Source organism: Sinocyclocheilus grahami, unplaced genomic scaffold (assembly GCF_001515645.1).
Source record: "Sinocyclocheilus grahami isolate Dianchi unplaced genomic scaffold, SAMN03320097.WGS_v1.1 scaffold154.1, whole genome shotgun sequence".
Classification (NCBI taxonomy): domain Eukaryota; kingdom Metazoa; phylum Chordata; class Actinopteri; order Cypriniformes; family Cyprinidae; genus Sinocyclocheilus; species Sinocyclocheilus grahami.
In genome coordinates, this window is record NW_015505333.1 from 838,898 (window position 1) to 864,488 (window position 25,591).

Sequence of the window (25,591 nt, forward strand, 5' to 3'; positions counted from 1 at the left end):
TTTAAGATACATATGACTGTGTTGACGAGGAGACATTTTGACACACAACTGCATTTGAACATTTAAGCACAAGGCGCGAAAAATAACTCCAGTTTAGACTGGTGCTGTACGAGCAGGTAGGGCTGGATTTACCTCTTTTTGTGACATAGGCAAAACAAATTTTTGGGCCCCCCTTCCCTATTAATGTAATAGGCCTAATATTACCACCCAAGCAAATAAAAATATTTCTTAATCAGTGGAAACCGTTACAATGTTTTCTATCGCAATTAGTGCGTGTGTTCCGTCAAAAAAAATCAAATGTAGTTCTTAATTTGTTTGAGAACTGAGAAAGACCGTTCCATGTAAGCGTGGCATCGTGGCCACTTCGGGAGTGCATTATTTCTCCAATAATTTTAACGGCCTGGAGTCAAAACCACACATCAAGACATTGTTCAGATGATTTGTTTCAAGACATTTTACATGTTTCCGTCCTGAAATCTTGTGTGTTTTGAACTAATTTTTTGCGCACCTCATCCCAAACCTTCAGTTGCAAATTCCAAAACGTCATTTTAGAGCTAATAATGGATGCTTGAGCCATTGATATGCAGGCTAATGCGGTTATTAGAGAGGGAGAGAGAGAGAGATTAAAGGTGCAATAGGGGATTGTCTTTTTTGACAATGAAACATGTTTTGCTATGCTGGTTGAAAGTCTCTTCAAATCCCGATAGCAATCATCAAGTTAAGTGGTCTAAATGTATTTATCTGTATTTATATATTCTGTGGAAGGTGTAGGACCAATAAATGTTCGTCCAATCAAAATGCTCAGTCCGAGCATTTTAATTGGCTTTCATACCTGCCTGTCAATGTATGTATTTGCATACCTCTGTGCACCCTGTTCGCGCAGACAGGATACGTCATCAGCGCGTTCACGTACGCTGTGCAGACAGAGCAAGAATGGCAGACAAACATCAACAACCCGATCTGCTTTCCTTTATTGTAGTACTTTCACTAACTGTACTGTAAAGTTTTCTCACCGGTGAATGACACATGATGTAGCCCAGTGGTTCCCAATTCCAGTCCTCCCGCTATGCATATTTTGCATGTCTCTCTTAGTTAACACACCTGATTCAGATAACCAGCTCATTAGAAGAGAGCTACATGCATGAACTGTGTTCTGATTGACATGCTCCCTACACAGTGTTCTTTGCTCCCTACTCCCTGAGCAGGGGAAATCCGTTGAAGTTTACTTCACTTCGGAACATTCATTTACGGATTTGCGCTGCGCAGCGTCTTCACACACAGACGAAACTTACTAGAGAAGTGTGACATAATATACCTCTGTAAATAAATACTATTTAAATTGACATCTCGCACACTTTAATGCCCTTTGTATGGAACATATACGCTACCTTCAAACTGGAATCATGGCGGAATATCCGGTGATGTCCACTTCGCAGGGCACTTATGGTTGAATAGCACAAACGTCACATGTGATAAGCGATACATCTAAAATGGACTGGAATTGGGAACTGCTGATGTAGCCTATTGTAGTAATGTTGTCTCTGGTCATCTGGTCTGTGAGCGTATATGCGTTCAGGGGGCGTGGCTTTGGACGGCGATTGTAGGGAGGGTGGGACATTCGTTTTCAGTGCTATCAGGCTAAAAGTTAGCATTTTCCAAGATCTCCTACTGCACCTTTAAGTGCATGTAAATACCTGCGTCTGTGCGTCTCTCAGCAGCGTTCAGCAGCAGTGTCTATTAATAGCGAATCTTTAAGTTAAACTGCTTCAAGAACCTCACTACTGAGAAATGTTATGTAGCTTTTCAGCTGTGAAACTATTTTATTGATAAATTTGCGGGCCAGCGCTGACAAGAAGTTTCTGTTTGAGTCTCCGCGTGAGTGTCCTGTGTGTGCGTCTGTGAGAGAGACTGGGAGAAAGAAAGCGTGATTTCCATAGCTTACATAAAAAAGGGGGAAGACATGGAAATAGTTTGTCATTTTTACCCTGTTGTTTGTTATATTTATTTGCTCAATGTCTTCTGAGGTTTTGGTTCTTTTACTGTTGTAGATGGCTCATAGTATAACAAAAATATTATATATCTCTTCATTGTGTTTGGGCCCCCCTGGACAAGCGAGCATAGGCACATGCCTAGAATGCCTATGTGTAAATCCGAGCAGGTGCACGCCATGCGAATCAGGCCGTGACTGTCTTAATGCGCGCATTTGCCAAAATGAATTCTGCCCCACTGCTTAATGTCTCTGAACAGTTAAATTTGTTTTTAAACCACAATACTTAAAATTAGTTTAAATGAAAAGCTTAACCTAACATCATGCAGCGCAAAACGATTAATATATTTCTACCGGTTTATCTCTCAACCCATAAGCGAATGTACTTTTGTTCAAACACAAAAAGCAATATACATCTATCAAGTTGTTAACTTGTTAATCAAACTATCCTAAAATCTGTGGGGACGATGATGCTGTGATTTTATCTGCTCCATGTGCCCGGTCCACTTGCTTTAGTAAAATAACCTGATAGCTGGGGATTTTACTTACTAACTCATGTTTTCCCCTCTCTCCTCATTTTTTTTTTAGAATAGCCCCTCTCTCACGTTCTTTTTAGAATAGTTTACAATTTTACTTATAGAAGATTGTTCTTTGCATGTCCAAAGTTATGTTCCAGATTATGCTAGAACGAAGTGAAGAGAGGTGAATGCGGACATTGCAGCGATCACCTGATTGATACGTGGTGCACGGGTCGTTCAAAAGTAAAAATATAGAATAAATGCATTTGATTGGTAAACCAAAATCATACGTGACGTTTTAACCTCTAAAGGTAATGCATGGAATATATGGATAAGCTCCACTAAATAATAGTGCTAATAAGTGAGGGGTGAGGCTTTGGCAATCGGCGCTACCGATGACCAGTCAGTCTACTCCACAGCCAATCACGGGCCCCCTGCTTGTCCGGGCCCCAGGGCTTCAGCCCCGCCTAGCCCAATGGTTAATGTGGCCCTGGCTATAACAGAAACAAAATAAGAAGCTCACCTCAGTTTTATTCAGTGCTCCAAACTTAGCAAAAAAATATGCTATTTATATTGCCAAAAAGATAAAGTTCTGTTCAAATTTGACATTTTTACAGTTTAACAGAAAAATAAATCAGTTTATCACTTTAAACCTCACAATATCTCTTAGTAAATTATTTAAATGTTTAGTTTTATGATCATAAAAAGTAGATTTAATATAAAATAAATAAAGTAGATTTAATTTTGTGGGCCAAAACGTAATGCAATGGAATAATAATACACCTTTCTCAAATACCTGTTGGATCATGTGTGTGTGTATTAACATGAAGGGGAAAAAAAGATATGGATTATCAAGTAAGTTGATTCAGTCTAGGAAATGTTCATCCTGGAATATTAGTAACAATATAAAAGTTATTCTTAATGCTTACTTTATCAAAATTATTAGATGTGTAACCGAAGGTGGACATTTTTTGGATCATTAAAATGTATTTTACCTGCTAAAAAAGTATGAACTATTAATCAGATGACAGGGAGCATGTAGCATGGTGTGGTTTAATTCCAGGCTGCAACACAGGTCAGATTGTGTAGAGGAATTGTCTGGTTCCCGTGGTCTTGTGCCGATGGCCGTCTAGTTGACGTGGTCTTCGCAGGGGATCTGTCTATAGGGCTCATCTAGTTTACATGATCTCAGCTGACATTCAGGGCTGTAGAGGATGTCTCTAGGTGCTGATCCACCATCTGGTCTGGATACAGACTGGATCCGTATGGCTATGTTGACCTCGGAATAAGAATAAAACAGACTAATATTAGCGTAGATGCCATTCTTCTTACGATGTACAGGGCTCCAGACTAACTATTTTTACTAGGGGCACTGTAGCCCCTGACTGGAAATTTTTAGGAGCACAAGCAGAAAGTTTAGGGGGCATGCCTTAAATCAGCCTGCAATGCTGGCTAAATATGTCATTCACATATTTTCCCCATTTTAACTGTATTACTGACAAATGCTTTGATAATAAATACTTAACTCATAGAAATTACAATGTGCAGTATTCTTGTAATTTCAGAGGGATATGAAAAAGAATATATGATATGAAAAAAATTACTATTGTTTTGCATTAATAAGTGCAGTTACTAATAATATTACATGTTAATTTCTTGTTCATTTCATGTTTATACACATTTGACAGTAAAGCACTATGTTTGAGTTGGGAAGCTTACAATGTTTATTTTATTAACAACAGTAACGTGCAAAATCAAATTTTTTATGTAGAAAAGGTATATATTGTACTCTTATTAAATGTACCATTATTCTTATATAGTCTTATATGGAACTGACCAACAACTTCAGTTATTATGTGTGATTTAGTCGCAAATTGACGAAAAGTTTGTTTTTCAAAGCACTTTGTGATTTTCTCACTTCATACACAAAAAAAGAGCAAAACTCTGTCAAAATCTGATTTCTTTAAGATTTTATATTTTAGCCTAGTGATTTTATAATTATTTTATAATTTCAAAATATAAAGGAAAAATAGCTATAAATGAATGTCTAATAAGCCAACAAGTGCTCCTCTGATGCCATCTACAGGTTATAATGGTGATTTGATGTATTTTTTTTTAATTTTACACAAGTGTTTGTTCACCACAGTATATTTTGGTCATTCCATTGAAAATAACATTCAAATTGAATCATTTTGGAGCTTTAAAGTGCTGGCAACAGTTGTGTGAAATGCTTGTAAGTCATTGAAAATTGCTTGAATTTCTCTCTCAAAAGGTTGTAAAAACCCTGAAATGAATAATGTAATAACATGTGACTATTTCTACCACAGCACCAGGGTTACAGTTAGCGTTATTGCTTCTTGTTTTCTACGTCAGCGCTGTTTGATCTGTTTATCAGAATTACTGCAGAATTTGAATGGATCTCACTAGATCTCACAGCAATTTGGTCGCAGTCTGGAGCCCTGATGTAACGAGTACATTGGGTTTTATGGGAAGTGTTCCCAGTTCTGGTTGACCTAATTAATGCAGCCTAACAATCCTTTAACGGATTTAAGTTATAGAAATGTTTTGTTATGTGTAAGCCAGGTTAAAGAGATGGGTCTTTAATCTAGATTTAAACTGACAGAGTGTGTCTGCCTCCCGAACAACACTAGGTAGATTATTCCAGAGTTTAGGCGCTAAATAGGAAAAGGATCTGCCGCCCGCAGTTGATTTTGATATTCTAGGTATTATCAAATTGCCAGAGTTTTGAGATCGCGCAGCGGACGTGAATGACTATAATGCAATCTTGCAAAGATTATTACTATAAAGCAAAGATAATGGTCTTGCTCAAGTATTGAGGAGCTAAACCATCCAGGGCTTTATAAGTAATAAGCAAGATATTAAAATGCATATGATATTCAATAGGGAGCCAGTGCAGAGTTGACAGAACCGGGCTAATATGGTCGTACTTCCTGTTTCTAGTAAGAACTCTAGCTGCTGCATTTTGGACCAGCTGGAGTTTGTTTGTTATGCGCACAGAGCAACCACCCAATAAAGCATTACAATAATCGAACCTTGAGGTCATGAACGCATGAATTAACGTTTCTGCATCATAGGTCGGAATTTAGGCCTAGATGTATTTTTAAGATGGAAAAATACAGTTTTACAAATGCTAGAAACATGGTTTTCAAAGGAAAGATTGCTATTAAATAGCACACCTAGGTTTTAACTGACAAAGAAGTTACAGAGCAGCCATCAAGTGTTAGACAGTGTTCTAGATTATTACATGTGGTTATTATTTATTATTACATTTTTGGTCCAATAATTAACAAGTTTTTTTTTTCTTCAGTTTTTTTTTCTCCAGAATTTAACAGTAGGAAATTACTAGTCATCAAGTTTTATTTTGTATTTTTTTTATATCAACTATGCATTGCAACCCTCTACGCACACCTTGGCAATATAATTGCCATTGGCTTGTACATTTTTTCGTTTACTTGCCAGACTGATATACTACACTATTTTACACACACACATATATAGTGTGTGTGTGCGTGTTTGTGTGTGTGTGTGTGTGTGTGTGTGTGTGTATATATATATATATACAGTTGCATCTCAATAAATTAGAATGTCGTGGAAAAGTTCATTTATTTCAGTAATTCAACTCAAATTGTAAAACTCGTGTATTAAATAAATTCAATGCACAAAGACTGAAGTAGTTTAAGTCTTTGGTTATTTTAATTGTGATGATTTTGGCTCACATTTAACAAAAACCCACCAATTCACTATCTCAACAAATTAGAATATGGTGACATGCCAATCAGCTAATCAACTCAAAACACCTGCAAAGGTTTCCCGAGCCTTCAAAATGGTCTCTCAGTTTGGTTCACTAGGCTACACAATCATGGGGAAGACTGCTGATCTGACAGTTGTCCAGAAGACAATCATTGACACCCTTCACAAGGAGGGTAAGTCACAAACATTAATTGCCAAAGAAGCTGGCTGTTCACAGAGTGCTGTATCCAAGCATGTTAACAGAAAGTTGAGTGGAAGGAAAAAGTGTGGAAGAAAAAGATGCACAACCAACCGATAGAACCGCATCGTTATAAGAATTTGAGTGAACTTCACAAGGAATGGACTGAGGCTGGGGTCAAGGCATCACCCCCAGTTGTTGTCACACGTCGATTAACCGGTGGGAAAATTTCCTCACCGTCACAACCCTATATCGTCCTCTTTTGGAAGGCCAAACAAAGTAGTTTCGCTTTCATAACGAAACACACGGCAACAACAAAACTATATAGAGAATCAAAGTTACGCCTTCTTTCTTTGCCTGAACATTTGGGCGATATTATGCAAATCTTCCCACATTGTGACGTAGACATGTGGGGGCGTGTTAGAACGAGCCGTTTTAGGTAGGCATGGTTGACTCTTAACTTTTATAAAGAATATCTCTTTGGATTTGAGACTTTAGTCGTTGCAACTTTACAGATCTTCTTTATGCACCAAGAGCTTGTAACACTCCAAAGAGAAAGGAAAAATTGAAATCGCATCATATGACCCCATTAAGATATTGTTGGTCATTCAGGGTTTCTGTACCAAAAAAAAAAGATTTAATAGTAATTGCTGTTAACTATTATGATAATACTACTACTATACTAACAATATACAATGCACTAAGTATTGATGAGCTGCTGGGTTCATGAATATTAATTATGTTGTCAGCGTTAGCGCGAACTGATTTGCTGAAATCAAAACAGGGACGGTAATAGATGAGCGTCAGCCAATGAGATTGCCTTTTGCTCATTAGTTCCAGCCACTACCAGAGAAACCGGCATATCTACTGCTTGTTCTTAAAAGCTGAATAATTCTAAATGAACTCTGTTATTTTGACAGGAAAATACAACAAAGAATATGGTTTACATGTAGCTCGTTGATTCCGCGTGGTATGTAAGACTGTCGTTCTCTCTCTTTGCATGTGTGAGAAACAGCGCAAAGCGATGGCGTCTCGTGCGCCTTCATACTAGAGTTTACTTTGCATCAAATACAGGTACGCTGCGCATTCATTGAGCTGAAATAGTACAGATCGCTTGATGGAAAGCGAAACTCTCAAGCGCTCAGAGTGTTCAGCGAGTTAAAATATATCTATGCTAAACTATCTAATAATCTAATAATTTATTAGCCAATGGCTAATACATTATTTAGTCGCCCAGAGTGAAGATTTAGTCGCATATGTGAGTGATTTTCTTGCAATGTAAAAAAAAAAAACCTCTAGTTGCATTGCTATGAAGATAAAATATCTGAGTCTTTTCCCATTATACACTTTACAGTTTTTGCAAATCGGGACAAACATCTGTCTGAAAAAGTTGTGAAAAGCATTCCAGCCTTTATCAGTAAAATGGATTGTGAATGGCATTTTGTGTAGACTTGAACATTGATATTTGTTTGTTTCTCTGTTATACAGTTAAAAAGTAATTTTCTGCTTCATGTCACACAGATACTCAGCAAGATGGAGTTCTGCAAGGTCCAGTGGGTTCAGAGCTCTCAGAAATACGAGTAAAGATGGAGGTTGCCACTGTGATGTCCCATGAGCCTTTGACTCATGAAGCTTCTACCTCTACTTCGCACCTTTCTGAAGATTTTGAATGGCAGGAACCTCATCAGTTCCTCTCACTTCTGCCGAATGTGCTGTTGAAGAATGAAGATAGTGGTGGCACAGATCCACAGTCATCCATCACAGTTAAGTCAGATCAGTGTGATAATCAGACCGGTGAATCAAATTCATCTGAAGTGCAGTCTAGCAGCAACTGTCACGCTGAAATTCCAGTACCTGAACAAGGCCCACCGTCTCTTCAAGTTTACATTGAAACCTCCGATGAGGTGTTACAAAATGGAGTTCAAAATCACCAGAACACCTCAATATGCAAGATTTGTAGCAAGTCTTTCAGCACCAAAGGAAGTTTGCAGAGACATATGCTGGTGCACCAGAACATGGCGCATTTCTGCTGTGTTTCATGTGGGAGTCGTTTTAAATCGAAATTCCAATTGAAAGAACATGAGAGACTCCATACAGGTGATTACCACACTATTTATTGATTTCTCCGTAAAATCTTACCTGGTATTTATCCACCCATTTGAAAGTTTCATGCTCCAAAGTTAAGTGATCCGTGTAACTCCAATAGTTTCATGAAGCAATGTGATTGCTTTGGGTGTAAAAGAAAAATAAACGCAATATTTGAGTCACTGAGGTATTTATAAAGTGAACCGAAAGATGTCTTAAATTGGTGCTTTAGTCCAAAGAATGCAATTATATTGCCTTATGGAGTAACCCATATCAACATTGTGTTTTTAATCGATAATCACATTTGTAGACATTTCTTTCCCTACAGAAAGACGAGCAAAGAATCGGACCGAAGAACCAGTGAGCTCACAGCTCTCCCATGTGGAAATTATTCTGCAGCCGGACAGTGTAAATGTGAACGCAAACTCACGGCAATCTACTAGATTAAGTCTCTCTGCTCAGGTCCCTGGGAAGTTTTCTTTCCGTTGCAAGATATGTGACAGGCCATTCAAACGTCAAAAGAACCTGAAAAACCACATGCTTTTGCACCAATGTGATCGAAACTACCCCTGTATATTTTGTGGCAGAAGGTTTTTTAAGAGCTGGCATCTTGCAGAACATTTAAGAATTCACACTGGTGAAAAACCATTTGGATGTAGTAAATGTGGAATGGCGTTTGTTCAGTGGAATCAAGCAAGATCACATATAATTAAGCATCATGAAGGAGATATGTCACTGTTATCAAAGGAAAAAACCTAAACCTGTAAATATTTACTTATTACCACCTCTTTAGCAAATAAATTAGAATAGTATGTTAATTTTGAATGTACTTTCCTAATTATTTGCATGCAAAGATTGTTACAGAGAGACTTTTATCTCGTGTTGTAGATGCATACTCTTCCTTTATCTCATGTCTGTCATTAAAAGAGCTTTCATAGTGATTTGTTTCTAACTTCCGCCATTTTTTTTTTTTATTATTTTTTTTTTAGTACATATATTATAATAATCTCTTAAATTCAATAGGTCATCATTGTACAGTTCTTTTTAAAGCTTCATTAAACACTGCTTTAATTGGTTTGACATTATTGTCATTGTCATCCCCACCAAGCAAACAAAGGCAACTTATGCTTATAAGTGTGCTTTTTCTTAGGAGTATTTTTTTTTATGGACTCTGGAAAATGTTTCAAAGTGCTTTAATGGCACGAAAAGCCATTATAGAATATGTGCGCGGGTTAGGGAGATTGATTCATTTGTGTTAAATCCTTAAATGTAAACCTCTAATATCCATTCCAATCATGCAAGTAAGAACAATATATATATGTCTACAGTGTTGGGGGTAAGACGCTGCAAGTAACGTGAGTTCCGTAATCAGATTACTTTTTTCAAGTAACACATTACTTTTTAGTAATGCCAGTTAGTAATGCCAGTTAGTTTTCAAATGTATTGACTGACAGATCTTCTGTCCCCATGTTGAGGGAAATCGGGAGTAAGTGCAAAGTACAAGCATGCACACAATTATAATGATTCTGTTTGTTTGAATGGGTTGAGCATCATGCTGAATTCTGATGTCTGTCAGTTTTACAACAGCAGTAAACAGACTTAATTTTATAAGCCCTTATGAACATGTACAAGATACAGGTCAGCATATGGGTTCAGATCCAGGAGACGCAATAGGAAGTAGTGAACTTTAAGAAGTATTAAGGCTAAGCTTAAAGTGTGTGTGGGGGGGTACTCATTCAAAAATGTCATTCCATACCCATGAGATTTTCAAAACCTATGCAGTACATTTAGTATCCATCTTTTACTTTGGGAAGTTTTTTTTTTTAAATCTCCCACTGCCCTATGTTGAGAGAATATTTAGTGGTATGTTGACATTGTTCAGAAATCTGCAGTCGTTACACGTGAAATACAAAACTGACAATATACAGAAGAGTACATGATCTTTCCTGGAATCACTTTACCTTTTTTTTTTACACTAGAGAGTCAACATATGATGTACAACTGTACTACATGTGTTATGTTTTACATACAAATATCCACAGCGACACTAGTATGATGAGGGGCTGATGACTCCTGGACTAGGGAACCGGTGTCAGGGTCATTGTCACCCAAGTCTCATTGATGCACATGGGGAGTGAAGGCAAGTCTATCTGGTCAGATCACACAGAAGAGCTACTGTAGCTCAAATTACTGAAAAACGTAATGCTGGCCATTATAGAAAGGTGTTAGAACACAGTGCATCACAGTTTGCTGCGTATGGATCCTGTTTATCTGCAGACATTGTCTTTTAGATCAGATGGACGGCTGGGTGTGTGTTTCATTTACCTGGGGAAGAGATGGCAGCTGGATGCACTATGGGAAGAACGCAGGCTGGCGGAGGCAGTGTTATACTCTGAGTACAAGAGATCAAATTCCCCAGATCTCAACCCGATTGAGCATCTACATGCTGGACCTGATCCACGAAGGCCCCACCTTGCAACTTGCTGAACTTAAAGAATCTGCTGCTAATGTCTTGGTGTCAGAGACCACAGAGTGGTGTTTCAGAGGTCTTGTGGAGTCCATGCCTTCGACACATCAGAGCTGTTTTGGGAGCATGAGGGGGACCTACACGATAATAAGCAGGTGGTTTTAATGTTGCAGCTTATCAGCGGTTCTAACCTGGCTTAGAGGAAGATAGGAACAATATCGTTGTGGCAGTTTTTCTGGTGATTAAGGGAAAATACAAGACTTATAATTGTCACTGGTTCAACATGTAGCTCTTGTAAGTAATTAGCAGTGGCTGGGACAGACTTTCAGTATCACCTCTAATTAAAAGATGCAATCTAATCTTGTTTACTGTCACAATCACCCACTGGAGTGCCCATGACCTCCAGCAGAGGGCACTCCATCCATGACTTTTATTATTCACCAGGATTCCATTTCCCACAATCCTTTGCCTGGACTCATACAGTTCACAGCTGCCTCATATTAGTAGTACTATAAGAATAGCACACACACACACGCACACGCTCTCTCACACACTCACACTCACTCTCACACACACTCTCTTTTCACTGGTGATTGAATATTGTTTAGCTCTTCCGTGTTTCTTAGTTTCCATTAGTTTCCGTGTTTTGATCCCTGGACTGTCTCCTTTGTTTATTATTGTTTGCTGCCTGCCCTGACCTTCGCCTGACTTGTGGATTAACCTTTTGTCTTTGCCCTGGATGTGTTTGTTTGCTGGCATTTGACCCTGCCTGTTCTGACTATGCTTTTTGGAATAAAGCCTGTACGTGGATCCCCACTTTGTTGTCATGCCTCCCTTCATTACATTTATGTGAAACAAACCTCAACCGAGCAAATTTGAGCAATGACAGCAACTCCGAGGATGAGTTTTAAAGAACAGTCCAGGATCATGCCAAATTATCAATAGTAAAGTGATAATTAACTAAGTAACTGAGTAATCCATATATGGGCCCCTGGAAACAATTTTCTGTTTAATAGTGTGGACTTTTTTCATGGACATGGGAAGCACTTGGTCTTAAAAAATGCATTACTGGAACTACCTTTTGGGTAGTGCTGACACACCGTTTGGCAACACGAGTTCAAGTCCAACAATGGTTCCTGTCCACTCTATACTCTACTATACTAATAAAGATAAAAATGCAAATAAATAAATAAATAGGAATAGATTCAGTTGTGGTTGCACATAATTATTTAACAACATTAGTACAATACACAATAGAAATGGAATTAATTCACTAAAAAGTTAAAACAGCACAAAACAAAACAATAAAGGTGATGTACCTTGCTCAACTTGCCAAAGGATGTTATTGAATAAATGTTTAACTGTGGAACTTTTATCGCAACACGTTCTCACTCCCAACTCGTCACATATTAACGCTTGGTCAGGACCCCTTGGCGTCACTTTTTAACACTCCGGGTACCCCTTTAGCATAATTTTTCGATGTGCAGGGTACTCTGTTGCTTTCAGTTGTATGCTTTTTGCGTCAGCTCAAAGCAGATTTAATTCTTTGCATGCATTTTTAAAAATTGAAGTCATTTTTTATTCATTATACTTTCATGGATATTTTTGGAGTACCTAACCCATCCCCACCCTAAACCTACCTAGTTCTCAACAATATATACACGTCAGGCAAATGAACGTACAGTCACAGGTATTTATTGCAAAAACTGACGAAAAAAAAGCAGTATGAAAGTATTACAAACAAGTAGTTTTCTTTATGACAAGAACAGAGTAAAACATAAGGTCAAAATTATTAACAACAGAACTATTAATTCCTTTATAAAACATAGCAATGGTGTCAACAAAGGCATCCCCAAAACTGAACAACTTAAAGGGGTCATATGATGCGATTTAAATTTGTTCTTTCTCTTTGGAGTGTTACAAGCTCTTGGTGCATAAAGAAGATCTGTAAAGTTGCAAAGACTAAAGTCTCAAATCCAAAGACATATTCTCTATAAAAGTTAAGACTTGTCCACGCCCTCCTAAAACGGCTCATTTAAACACGCCCCCACATCACCGCCCAAATGTTCACACAAAGAAAGAATGTGTAACTTTTATTCTCGCTGTAGTATTATTAGTAGTTAAACCGCATAAACACATTGCATTACACCAAAAACACCACAACATAAAGTTCTTTTTAGCAACATCATATGACCCCTTTAATATATTTTAAAAGAAATTGGTGCTCAATCAAGAAAAATAATAATAATATTTGATTGCACAGAATCAGTATAGTCAAGCAAATCCAAGACTAATCCTATATTGTTTGATATATGACAAACCTTTAAAAAAACAGATTGAGTTTCAGAAATTATAGGGTTAAGATACATTTTTAATCTATTGACACACCAAAGCCAGAATTTTATAATCTACAGTTAAGAGCGTAATTGGCCGCCAATTATCAATTGAAAGAATATCTTTATTAAATTTAGGGATAAAAGAAATTATCCCTTGTTTCATGGTCACTGTCATCTCTCTTTGAACAGTGCATTCTTTATACATTTTTATTAAATAGCTTTTAATAGTATCCCAAAAGTGAGTGTAAACTTTACCAGAAAGGCTGTTGATGCCAGGAGATTTTCCTTTTTTCATCGACTGGAGTGCCTTCCATACTTCTTCACACTTTAACTCAGACTCACAATATGATTTATAATCTTCGTTGATAGCAGGGATACAACACTGTATTTTATCAATAAAGCTTTCACAAATATTAACATCAAATTTAGAAGAGTAAAGCTTGCTATAAAAATTTGTAATACATTTATTGAACTAGATCTTTACAAACTTCTCCATCAATATTAAGAGCTGAAAGAGATTTTTTCTTTCTTGTCTTATGAATGCCCCTTTGGCTATTTCTAAATAAAGTACATTGATTTGGAAATTGATCTTAGCCAGCTCAAATTTTTCTTCTTCTGTAATATTCTATTTCGATGATAACTCATTTAATCGATAAAGCAGATTGAAGTCTAGAGACTTTCAGTTCTTTACATATTTTAATAGCAATGAATCTAGATTTATACTTGAAGAACACCATATTTCTTTATAGTCATTATGTACATTAGTAAATAATTATTTCGCAAGGTTAATGATGCTATCGTTTAATGTATTATCCTTCAGTAGAGCATTATTAAATTTCCAGTAACACCGCAATTTAGAATTAGGATGCAAACCAAGGTTTATTAAAGTTTGCTTATGGTCTGATAGGGGAGCAAAGTAATGTTGAAATGTCCTTAACAAGGTGAAGAATTGAAGAGGAAATAAGAAAAAACATTTCTAGATCATAGAAAGGACTCTAATTATGTTTCTTCCAGCTGCGCTCCATTTTCCAGGCTGCTCTTTTTAGGGTGCAAGTATGCTCGTTATACCATGGTGTCGGACTGTTTTCCTTAATCTTCTTTAAGAGAAAAGGAGTAACAATATCTAAAGTGTGCACTTAATAAACAAACTCCAGCTGGTCCAAAATGCAGCATCTAGAGTTCTAACTAGAACCAGAAAGAACGACCACACTAGCCCGGTTCTGTCATCTCTGCACTGGCTCCCTATTGAACATTGAATACATTTTAAATTCTTGCTAATTACTTATAAAACCCTGAATGGTTTAGCTCCTCAGTACTTGAGCAAGCTCATATCGCACTATTGACCTTCATGTCCACTGCGATCTCAAAACTCTGTCCATTTGATAATACCTAGAATATCAAAATCAACTATTTAGCACCCAAACTCTGGAACAATCTACCTAGTGTCCTTATTCTGATGTCACCGAAGCCATACGGATCCAGTCTGTATCCAGATGAGATGGTCACTGTAGCCACCAGATCCAGTCCATATCTAGAGACGACCTATACAGCCCTGAATGTCAGTGGAGACCATGTCATCTAGATGCGCCCCAGAGGCAGATCCCCTGCAATGACCTCGTCACCTTGACTATCATCGGCACAAGACCACAGAAACCAGACAAGTCCTCTGCACAATCTGACCTGTGTTGCAGCCCGGAATTAAACCACGCCATGCTGGTTTCGTCTGACCAGAGGAGAACTGGCCCCCCGACTGAGCCTGGTTTCTCCCAAGGTTTTTTTCTCCATTTCTGTCACCGATGGAGTTTTGGTTCCTTGCCACTGTCACCTTTGGCTTGCTTAGTTGGGGACATTTGACTGATTGCACAGATACTATTGGAAGAGAGCTGAACTGGATGATGACATCACTGAATCATCAATTAACTGACTTTAACTGAAAAATTACTCTTTATTATTGTCCTCTTGCATTATTGACCATCTATTTTACTGTTTGACACTGTAAATCTGCTTTGACACAATCAATATTTTATAAAGCGCTATTCAAATAAAGGTGACTTGGCTTGACTTAAAGTGCTAGAAAAGAGAGTCCATACTTTGTTATAACATCAAGTTTTTCTGAGCTATTGAATTTGCTGAGGAATTGAGACAAGTCAGGAAGATTATTTAAAAAGCAGTCGTTTGTTGCAGAAGTGATGGTTATACCATATTTGTAACAAGGAGTTGAGTTTGCAGCTTTAGCTATACGTAGTATATACTAGACTAGATAATGATCCGAGATATCATCACTCTTTTAATTATTAATATATAAAATATTATATTTATTAATATAAATTCCATGTGACATTATTAAATCTAAAGTATGATTACGACAATGAGTAGGTCCTGACACATGTTGTCTAACCCCAGTAGAGTTCAGAATGTCTATAAATGCTGATCCCAATTAATCTTTTTCATTATCAAAATGGATATTAAAATCCCCATCAATAAAGACTTTATCTGCAGCCAGCACTAACTAGGTAATAGAAAATCAGCAAATTCTTTGATAAATCTGCATGGTGCCCTGGTGCCCTTTATACAGTAGCCAGTACAAACGTCACAGGCAATTTATCATTAACACTTATTACTCTAGATAATGTTATATGAAGCACCATTACTTCAAATTAATTATACTTGAAACCAGACTTCTGAGAAATACAAAAAATATTACTATAAATTGTAGCAACACCTCCCCCTTTACCTTTTGGGCATGGCTCATGTTTATAACAGTAATCTTGATAGGTAGACTCATTTAAAATAATAGTATTATCTAGTTTTAGCCAGGTTTATGTCAAACAGAGCACATCTAGGTTATAATCTGTGATCATATCATTTACAAAAAGTGCTTTCGTAGAAAGGGATCTAATATTCATTAAGCCAAGTTTTATCATTTGTTTATCTGTATTATTCCTGGTTTTTATTTGTTGAACACCAATTAAATTGTTAGCCTTAAATTGGTTTGGACCTGTTTTGTGTTTGCTAGTTCGGGGAACAGACACAGTCTCTATAGTCTGATATCTAGGTGAAAGGGTCTCTATGTGCTGAGAATTAACTGATTTCTGTGACGTGAGGTGGCTAGCAGACAGTCGGTTTAGCCAGTCTGTCTGCTTCCTGACCTGGGCCCCAGTTAGTCAAATACAAACTCGAAGACTATATACAAAGATAACTAACAATATGAAGATATGAGATGATGTAATCCTACCTGGAATAAGATATGTCTCATTAGTAGATGATGATATTTATGAACTGATCAATCATCTAAATCAAGATGACAACTTTTAAAATTAAGAATGGTTCTAAGATAGTTAAAGTCCACAGTAACACAGTGACAGTTTAAAATATAGATGAGACAATTCACACATGAGATGACATGGTTTTACCTGGAAACAGAATGTGGCTCCACAATGACTGAAGACTGAAGTAGACGATGGTGTTTATGAGTTTTTGTGGTTCTTTTATAGTCTGAATTAATTTAAACGTCACTTAAAATGGAGAGTGATTCTGTCAAATAATTACATGAACGACAAAATCCTGTCAGTTTATTAAGACTGATTAAGCTGCATTAAACAATCAGTCTGTAATGAAAATGTAATTGCATATAACACAGGTAAATAGGCCATCAGCAATTAGCAAACACAACGTAAATGCAATACAAAGACACAAAAGGTTAAGATTACCTAGAATTTCAGAGTGAAAAAATATATAATTACTCAGAAATTCAGATGATTTTTGAAAATTCAGAGATCATACAGTGCCCTCCACTAAAATAGTCACCCTTGGTAAATATGAGCAAAGGTGGCTGTTAAAATAAATCTGCATCGTTTATCCTTTTGATCTTTCATTTGAAAAAATTCACAAAATTCTAACCTATCATTGAAATAAAACAGTGTAAAGTGGGGGAAAATCTTATGAGATAAATGTTTTTCTTCAGTTCACCCCACTTATTTTCTATAGGGTTCAGGTCAGGGAACTGGGAAGGTCATGGCAGAAGCTTAATTTTGTGCTCAGTGACACATTTTTGTGTTGATTTTGATGTTTGTTTTGGATCATTGTCCTGATGGAAGATCCAACCACGTCCCATTATAAGATTTCTAACAGAGGCAGTCAGGTTTCTATTTTTTATCTGTTGGTATTTGATAGAATACATAATGAACAAGATGTCCGGGACCTCCAGCAGAAAAATAGGCCCACAACATTAAAGACCTAGCAGTATATTTAACCGTGGGCATGGGGTACTTTTTATGCCTGTTTGCAACAAACCCATCTGGAGGGTTAGAACCACTTGCCTTGGGAAGCCATCCCGGATGTATCAAGCTGAGTTCTAAATATCATAAAATGAGGTTACTCGCTTCAGGTCACTCACAGGCCACCTCGCTTCAGAGGTATTACTCAAACTTCAGTATGGGATCATGAAACTCTTGTTCTCCAGTCCGAAGAGCAAACACTGCTTGCAAAAAGGCGTTGTAGAGACGGTTCCTCCAGCGAACAGCGAGTCAGGCTTTTCAGCCTCTACTTCCTCGTTCCCAAAAGAGATGGCAGGCTCAGACCCATTCTCAGGCATCTGAATCGCTCACTGATGAGACGGCCGTTCAAGATGTTTTGAAACAGATCCTTGTACAAATATGTCCTGGTGACTGGTTTCTGACAGTAGATCTGAAAGACGCTTACTTTCACATCCACATAGGCCCCCATCACAGACCGTTCTTGAGATTTGCATTCGAGGGAGTGGCCTATCAGTATACAGTTCATTTGGACTGTCTCTGGCCCCACACACTTTTACGAAGTGCATGGACACGGCTCTTTCCCCTCTGAGGCAGATGGGAATCCACATCCTGAATTACTTCGACGACTGGCTAGTTTTAGCCAGATCGGAAAGGGAACTTGATGCTCACAGGTCGCTGCTGCTCAGCCACCTGGAGCGTCTCGGGTTAAGAATCAATTTAGCCAAGAGCTCCTTCTCTCCCAGACAGCAAGTGGTCTTTCTGGGGACCATTATAGCCCAAACGTGTGGATGGATTACGCCGGAACGCTTCCTGACGTCATTCAAATTAGGGATTTCACATCACCTCAGGGATTTTCAAATGATGCTTGGTCTTATGTCAGCCGCATCCTCTGTGATTCCTCTAGGCCTACTCCATACGTAGCATCTCCAGTTTTGGCTCAAAGCCCATGTCCCGTGTCCCGTCCCACGCCTGGCGCCTGCGCCGGTCTTATAGACCCCTTTTCAGTTAGTAAACAATGTGACGTTTTTCTGTGGGCAGAGCTTAGGTGGAGGCAGAAAGATTCCCTTGACTGCTTTGTTATTTGAAAAAGTTAACTTTAATGGATGCAACCAGACTGGCCGACCCGTACACACTCACTCAATGAATGCATCCCTCAGGTGCTTGGTACACACATGGTATGGCCGCGGCATGGGAGCTGAACACGCAGCAGCTGTGACCAGCCATGGTGTGTTGCCCATCACAAATCTTACAGTTAATCACTAGTGCTACTGATTGTTCCTAATACCAGATTGATTACCCTGTATAAATAATAGCAGTCAGCTCATTTTAAATCCATTTACATGTTATGCCCCCTTTTGTTCCACTTTGATTTTATGTTTTTTCTGAACCTCAAAAGGAACCAGAGACACTTCTATTTTTGATTTGTTTATTTTCAACATGTGCTCTAATTTTATGACCCTGTTACACAACTCATCTAGACAAATACTAGGGCATAACTATAGTCCTGAGCACCAAGTAATAAGCATAATCTGAAAAGGAATGCTAAATGTTTTTCTTCAGTTCACCCCACTTATTTTCTATAGGGTTCAGGTCAGGGAACTGGGAAGGTCATGGCAGAAGCTTAATTTTGTGCTCAGTGACACATTTTTGTGTTGATTTTGATGTTTGTTTTGGATCATTGTCCTGATGGAAGATCCAACCACGTCCCATTATAAGATTTCTAACAGAGGCAGTCAGGTTTCTATTTTTTATCTGTTGGTATTTGATAGAATACATAATGAACAAGATGTCCGGGACCTCCAGCAGAAAAATAGGCCCACAACATTAAAGACCTAGCAGTATATTTAACCGTGGGCATGGGGTACTTTTTATGCCTGTTTGCAACAAACCCATCTGGAGGGTTAGAACCACTTGCCTTGGGAAGCCATCCCGGATGTATCAAGCTGAGTTCTAAATATCATAAAATGAGGTTACTCGCTTCAGGTCACTCACAGGCCACCTCGCTTCAGAGGTATTACTCAAACTTCAGTATGGGATCATGAAACTCTTGTTCTCCAGTCCGAAGAGCAAACACTGCTTGCAAAAAGGCGTTGTAGAGACGGTTCCTCCAGCGAACAGCGAGTCAGGCTTTTCAGCCTCTACTTCCTCGTTCCCAAAAGAGATGGCAGGCTCAGACCCATTCTCAGGCATCTGAATCGCTCACTGATGAGACGGCCGTTCAAGATGTTTTGAAACAGATCCTTGTACAAATATGTCCTGGTGACTGGTTTCTGACAGTAGATCTGAAAGACGCTTACTTTCACATCCACATAGGCCCCCATCACAGACCGTTCTTGAGATTTGCATTCGAGGGAGTGGCCTATCAGTATACAGTTCATTTGGACTGTCTCTGGCCCCACACACTTTTACGAAGTGCATGGACACGGCTCTTTCCCCTCTGAGGCAGATGGGAATCCACATCCTGAATTACTTCGACGACTGGCTAGTTTTAGCCAGATCGGAAAGGGAACTTGATGCTCACAGGTCGCTGCTGCTCAGCCACCTGGAGCGTCTCGGGTTAAGAATCAATTTAGCCAAGAGCTCCTTCTCTCCCAGACAGCAAGTGGTCTTTCTGGGGACCATTATAGCCCAAACGTGTGGATGGATTACGCCGGAACGCTTCCTGACGTCATTCAAATTAGGGATTTCACATCACCTCAGGGATTTTCAAATGATGCTTGGTCTTATGTCAGCCGCATCCTCTGTGATTCCTCTAGGCCTACTCCATACGTAGCATCTCCAGTTTTGGCTCAAAGCCCATGTCCCGTGTCCCGTCCCACGCCTGGCGCCTGCGCCGGTCTTATAGACCCCTTTTCAGTTAGTAAACAATGTGACGTTTTTCTGTGGGCAGAGCTTAGGTGGAGGCAGAAAGATTCCCTTGACTGCTTTGTTATTTGAAAAAGTTAACTTTAATGGATGCAACCAGACTGGCCGACCCGTACACACTCACTCAATGAATGCATCCCTCAGGTGCTTGGTACACACATGGTATGGCCGCGGCATGGGAGCTGAACACGCAGCAGCTGTGACCAGCCATGGTGTGTTGCCCATCACAAATCTTACAGTTAATCACTAGTGCTACTGATTGTTCCTAATACCAGATTGATTACCCTGTATAAATAATAGCAGTCAGCTCATTTTAAATCCATTTACATGTTATGCCCCCTTTTGTTCCACTTTGATTTTATGTTTTTTCTGAACCTCAAAAGGAACCAGAGACACTTCTATTTTTGATTTGTTTATTTTCAACATGTGCTCTAATTTTATGACCCTGTTACACAACTCATCTAGACAAATACTAGGGCATAACTATAGTCCTGAGCACCAAGTAATAAGCATAATCTGAAAAGGAATGCTCTCCCTCTTACTTTTCCCTCCTCTATCTACTTCACTTCCTCAGAGATTGAGCCTGTTGTGAACCATCAGTAAGTTCTGAGTGATAATTTGACAATAAGAACAGTCTTAAGTTATAAATCAGAACTCTGTTCACACCCTTTTCAGCAAACATATACTGACCCAAACCTATCTTAGCATTTTTTCATCCACAGCTAAGATAATAACCTAATAATTCAGCTAACCACACCTGGCAAAACCTAGCTGTAAAACCTAGCTCCACACTCTGTTTGATCTTGTATTATGGCGCTTTTCCACTGCATGGTACGGCACGGTACAGTTCACTTTTGGGGGGTTTTCCACTGGGTACAGTACCTGGTACCTGGTACTTTTTTTAGTACCACCTCGGCTGGGGTTCCAAGCGAACCGTACCGTTACCAAAACGTGACGTGTAAACTCTGCTGATCACGGATTGGCCGGAGAGAATCATCACTACCTGCGTCACTGAACTTGCGACACAAACACAAAAGAACCGCTAGATTTAAATCAGCACAGCCAGCGAAGGATCGAACGCAACTGTTTTGAACGAGCGCACCTTTTTTTAACAACCAAAAAGTGGCTGTTCCCCCTGTTGAGAAAGTACAGACGTTCCTCTCGTTAATAGCAGAGGAGCGGATCCAGCGAGAGCTTGATGGGGCGACGTGGAATGAAAAAGTTTTTTAGGAGTCGCGGCAGTAGAGGCGGCGCAACTATAACGACATGTGAATAATCCTGCCCACTCTAAAGCGCTACTCAACTGCAGTGGAAACGCAAACCGAGCCGTGCTGTACTGAGCCGTACCGAGCCGAGTCGTACCACACAGTTGAAAAGTGCCATTAGTATCTAGCCCTTACGCTCAACACGAGTTTAAAATGTTGCAGATGCTCAGTCTAACTGCCCAGATGGCAGACCAAAAGGACTGGCCAGGAGTTGTGAAGAACACCCTTCTACCCAGGGCTGCCGACAACCTACTGCACCAGAGCCGAAAGCAACTGGACACCAAGGGAAGAGTACCACTGACTCATGACTCAAGTGAGAGTTATGACTACAAAGAGCTCACCAAGATCATCATCTTCCTGACCAACAACCTCATGGGTCTGAAACAGGAGGTAAATGATCTCAAGCAACAGATCACGGCTCTATCCCAAAAGGACCCCAGCAGAATGGAGTTGCTTGAATGTGCCTTGCTACAAGCAGTAGAAAGTTTTCAGTGCTATAATGTATAAGTATAAGAATGTATAAGATGTATAAGAATCTAACCTGATTTTAGCGAAGAAATCCTCATTTCTGTTGTTAGTAGAGGGTACACCTTTTCTGACGAAGGAATCTCAGATTAGCAACCCCATATAAATGGTACCAGAATAAATCGGTCTGATCTTGGGCGAAGAAATCCCCTTTTTCAGCACTGTTGTAGGTGATCTGAGCGATGCTCCTCATTTCACTGATTTAAGGCCTTATTATGTGTTACGTATCATTGTATTCATATTGATCTGCTCATGTGAATCATTTACGTCAAATTAACGTCAAACGTTCTCGTCCGGACTGATGACAGCTCACTCAGGGCGGGTCTAAGGTAAGACACTAAGGCAGTGTCAATCAACTATCATAGGAGGGGCCTGTGCAGAACTACGTCATTCTGACAGGAATCTCAGAACTGCCTTATTTGAGAAAGGGGATTTTAAAATAGGGATTTAAAAAAAAAACACTGGGTGGATTTTTATCATTATAGGATGGATGTGTACACACACTTCCAACACACATTTATGTTCAAACAACTTGTAAAGTGAATTTTGCATCTGATGACCCCTTTAAGGGTGGGTATTACTCATAAATTTAACAATTTTATTTGTTGGTAACTTTAATATTCGTGTTTGTTGTGACTCCTCTGTATTAGCCAAAGAGTTTCTTAGTCTTATTGATGCCTGTGATTTTTGTCAGTGGGTGAAAGAACCATCACATGCATATGGCCATACACTAGATTTGGTAATAACACATCACCTTTCTATTTCAAATGTTCACATTGATGATTTAAGTTTTTCAGATCATAAACCTATTATGTTTACTCTTGATATTTATTGTCATACCACTGAAATCATTAGACCTGCAAAATGGTCACGTGTTGGCCTATCTGATCCGACATCTGTGAATGATTTCTCTGTAGCATTCAATGAGGCCTGTCATTTGCTCTTTCTGGACCACTTTGCTAATTTGTTAACTGTTGATGAGCTTCTTAACATGTTTAATTCTGTGTGCACCAATGTTTTAGATATCGTTGCCCCTATGAGACCACAAAAAAACCACTCACACACAAAAACAAAGTTGAACCATGACTAAACATCAATACTCATAGTCTAAGACAAGCCTGCAGAAGAGAATACAGATGGAGAAAGGATAAGCTCCAATGCTCCTATGAAATCTTACGGGAGTCTTTAATTACATATCAAAAAGCTGTGAAAGCTGCCAAGTCCAACTATTTTTTCTGAGATAATTCCCAAAAGCACCAATAGTCCTAGTACTGTTTAATATCTTGAATTCTGTTTTTAATCCAACAGGCAATATCTGTCTTGCTGAGTCTTCAACTTTGTGTGAAGATTTTTTGAGATTTTATTTTATGTGGATAAAATATAAGCAATTAGAAAATCCATTGTTCCTTTTAGTGATGACCCTTCAGATCTTCTGATTCCCACTAGGTTTTTAAATTAATTTGAGCCAATTACTATGCGGGGTTTAATGGATTTAGTCGCTAAGATGAAACCTACTACTTCTGCTCTTAATATTGTTCCTACCCACTTTTTTTAAACTGATATTTGATAGTTTTGGGATCTGGATGCTAGCAATTGTAATTAAGAGGCTTCTTTCTTGGTCGGTTCCAGCTTATTGTAAACATGCAATGGTGAATCCTCTGTTGAAAAAGCCTAATCTGGACATCCAATCCACATTTTAAGCCAATCACAAATTTAGCTTTGACTGCTAAAATTTTAGAGAGAGCTGTGTCATTACAGTTACAGAGTTTTTTGGCAACAAACAGTATTCTTGAAAAATTCCAGTCACAGTTTATGAAAAATCAAGGTACTGAGTTTGCTCTTTTAAGAGTAATGAATGACATTTTGCTATTTGTCGACTCTGGAAACTCAGTAATTTTAGTGCTTTTAGATTTGAGTGCAGCATTCGATACAGTTGATCATGGCATTCTTTTATTGCACATTGAAAAGTGTGTGGGTATCCAAGGAAGTGCCCATAGCTGGTTCAGATCATATCTTAGTAGCAGAAACTTTTCAGTAGGTATTGGTCGCCCTGTTTCAACTGTAGCACCTATCACCTGTGGTGTTCCTCAAGGCTTTATTTTGGCTCCCATCTTGTTATCGCTGTACATGTTTCCACTAGGTTTAATGTTCAGGAAGCAAGGAGTGTCTGTTCATTTTCATGCAAAAGACTCCCATATCTACTTACCTTTAAAACACAATGACAAGAAAGGTTTAGAAACCTTGCTTGCATGTCTAGCTGATGTAAGCGTTGTGAAAAAGTGAGGCGAATCTCCGACGAACAGTGTTTTCACATCGAGCGCGAAACGATTGATCGCCTTCTGCTAATAGCCTGCACACTAGGTAGTGCTGACCAACAATGCATTTTTCCTCAGATATGTATCTTGTATTTGGAGGTAACATTGTCCACTGCTCAATATACAGCATTAAATTAAGATAAATCAAGTTTGGTTCTACACCACAAACGCAAACAATCTATAATGGTTACAAGAATACATCTTAAAATATATACCCGCTAATCATTTGTCATAAACATCTTTTATTGTTATGAAAATACCATGAGCTGCATAAAAACACATACAGAATATATATTGTCACAATCATGTCTATTTGCTTTCATATTTCATGTGTAGAAAAATGTTTCTGTTAATTATTTTACGCAGCGACTTGATTACATGATTGACAGATCTGAATGCGTTCCGACTTATAACACTCGCGCACGTGGAAGAAAACAGACAGTGCTCTTCAGATCACATAATTCACAGAAACGGTATTCTGAATAAAGAACATGTGATACAAATGTTTTCAGATACAAATGATAACATGAACTCAGAATCCACTCTTTTCTTTCTTGCGGTATTCTTTTCTTTGGTGTTTGTTTACACTGGTTTTCGGAACAGTTCCACCACTCTTGCCCTTTTGTGCAACAGCAACTGCTCCAGGCATGGGATCTAAGCTCAAATCTAATTGGACAGCCTGTTTCATCGCAGAGCGATGGGGAAAAAAATCGACACACAGGACAAAAAACCCCCAAAAAACTAGCTTTTCCGTGGCACGAAAAATTGCATCTGGTGTGAATGGCCCCATAAGTATGGTAGTCATAGCACTGAACATTCGCTCCAAATTTTCGCATTCAGTGTGAAAAGGCCTGAAGACTGAAGCAATTGTCTTTGGGCCCTCTGTGGGTAAAAAAAACAAATATTAATTGTGGTCATTTAAATTCTTATATCAAACTAACTGTGAATATTTGGGAGTTATTTTTGGCTCCTCCCTTAAGTTTGACCAACATATTAATTCTGGAGTTTAAGTCATGTGTTTTT

General features: G+C 38.7%; 1 protein-coding gene across 1 annotated transcript in view; it reads left to right on the top strand.

Moving 5' to 3' along the window:
* The window catches only part of LOC107592589 (zinc finger protein 454-like), an 11,541-nt gene extending 2,055 nt beyond the window's left edge, over positions 1–9,486 (top strand). The window contains exons 2-3 of the mRNA XM_016282119.1: positions 7,976–8,551; positions 8,868–9,486. Of these exons, the coding sequence (XP_016137605.1) occupies positions 7,976–8,551; positions 8,868–9,298 (1,007 nt within the window). The 3' untranslated portion in view covers positions 9,299–9,486. The remainder of the gene's footprint in view (positions 1–7,975; positions 8,552–8,867) is intronic.
* The last annotated feature ends 16,105 nt before the right edge of the window (positions 9,487–25,591 follow it).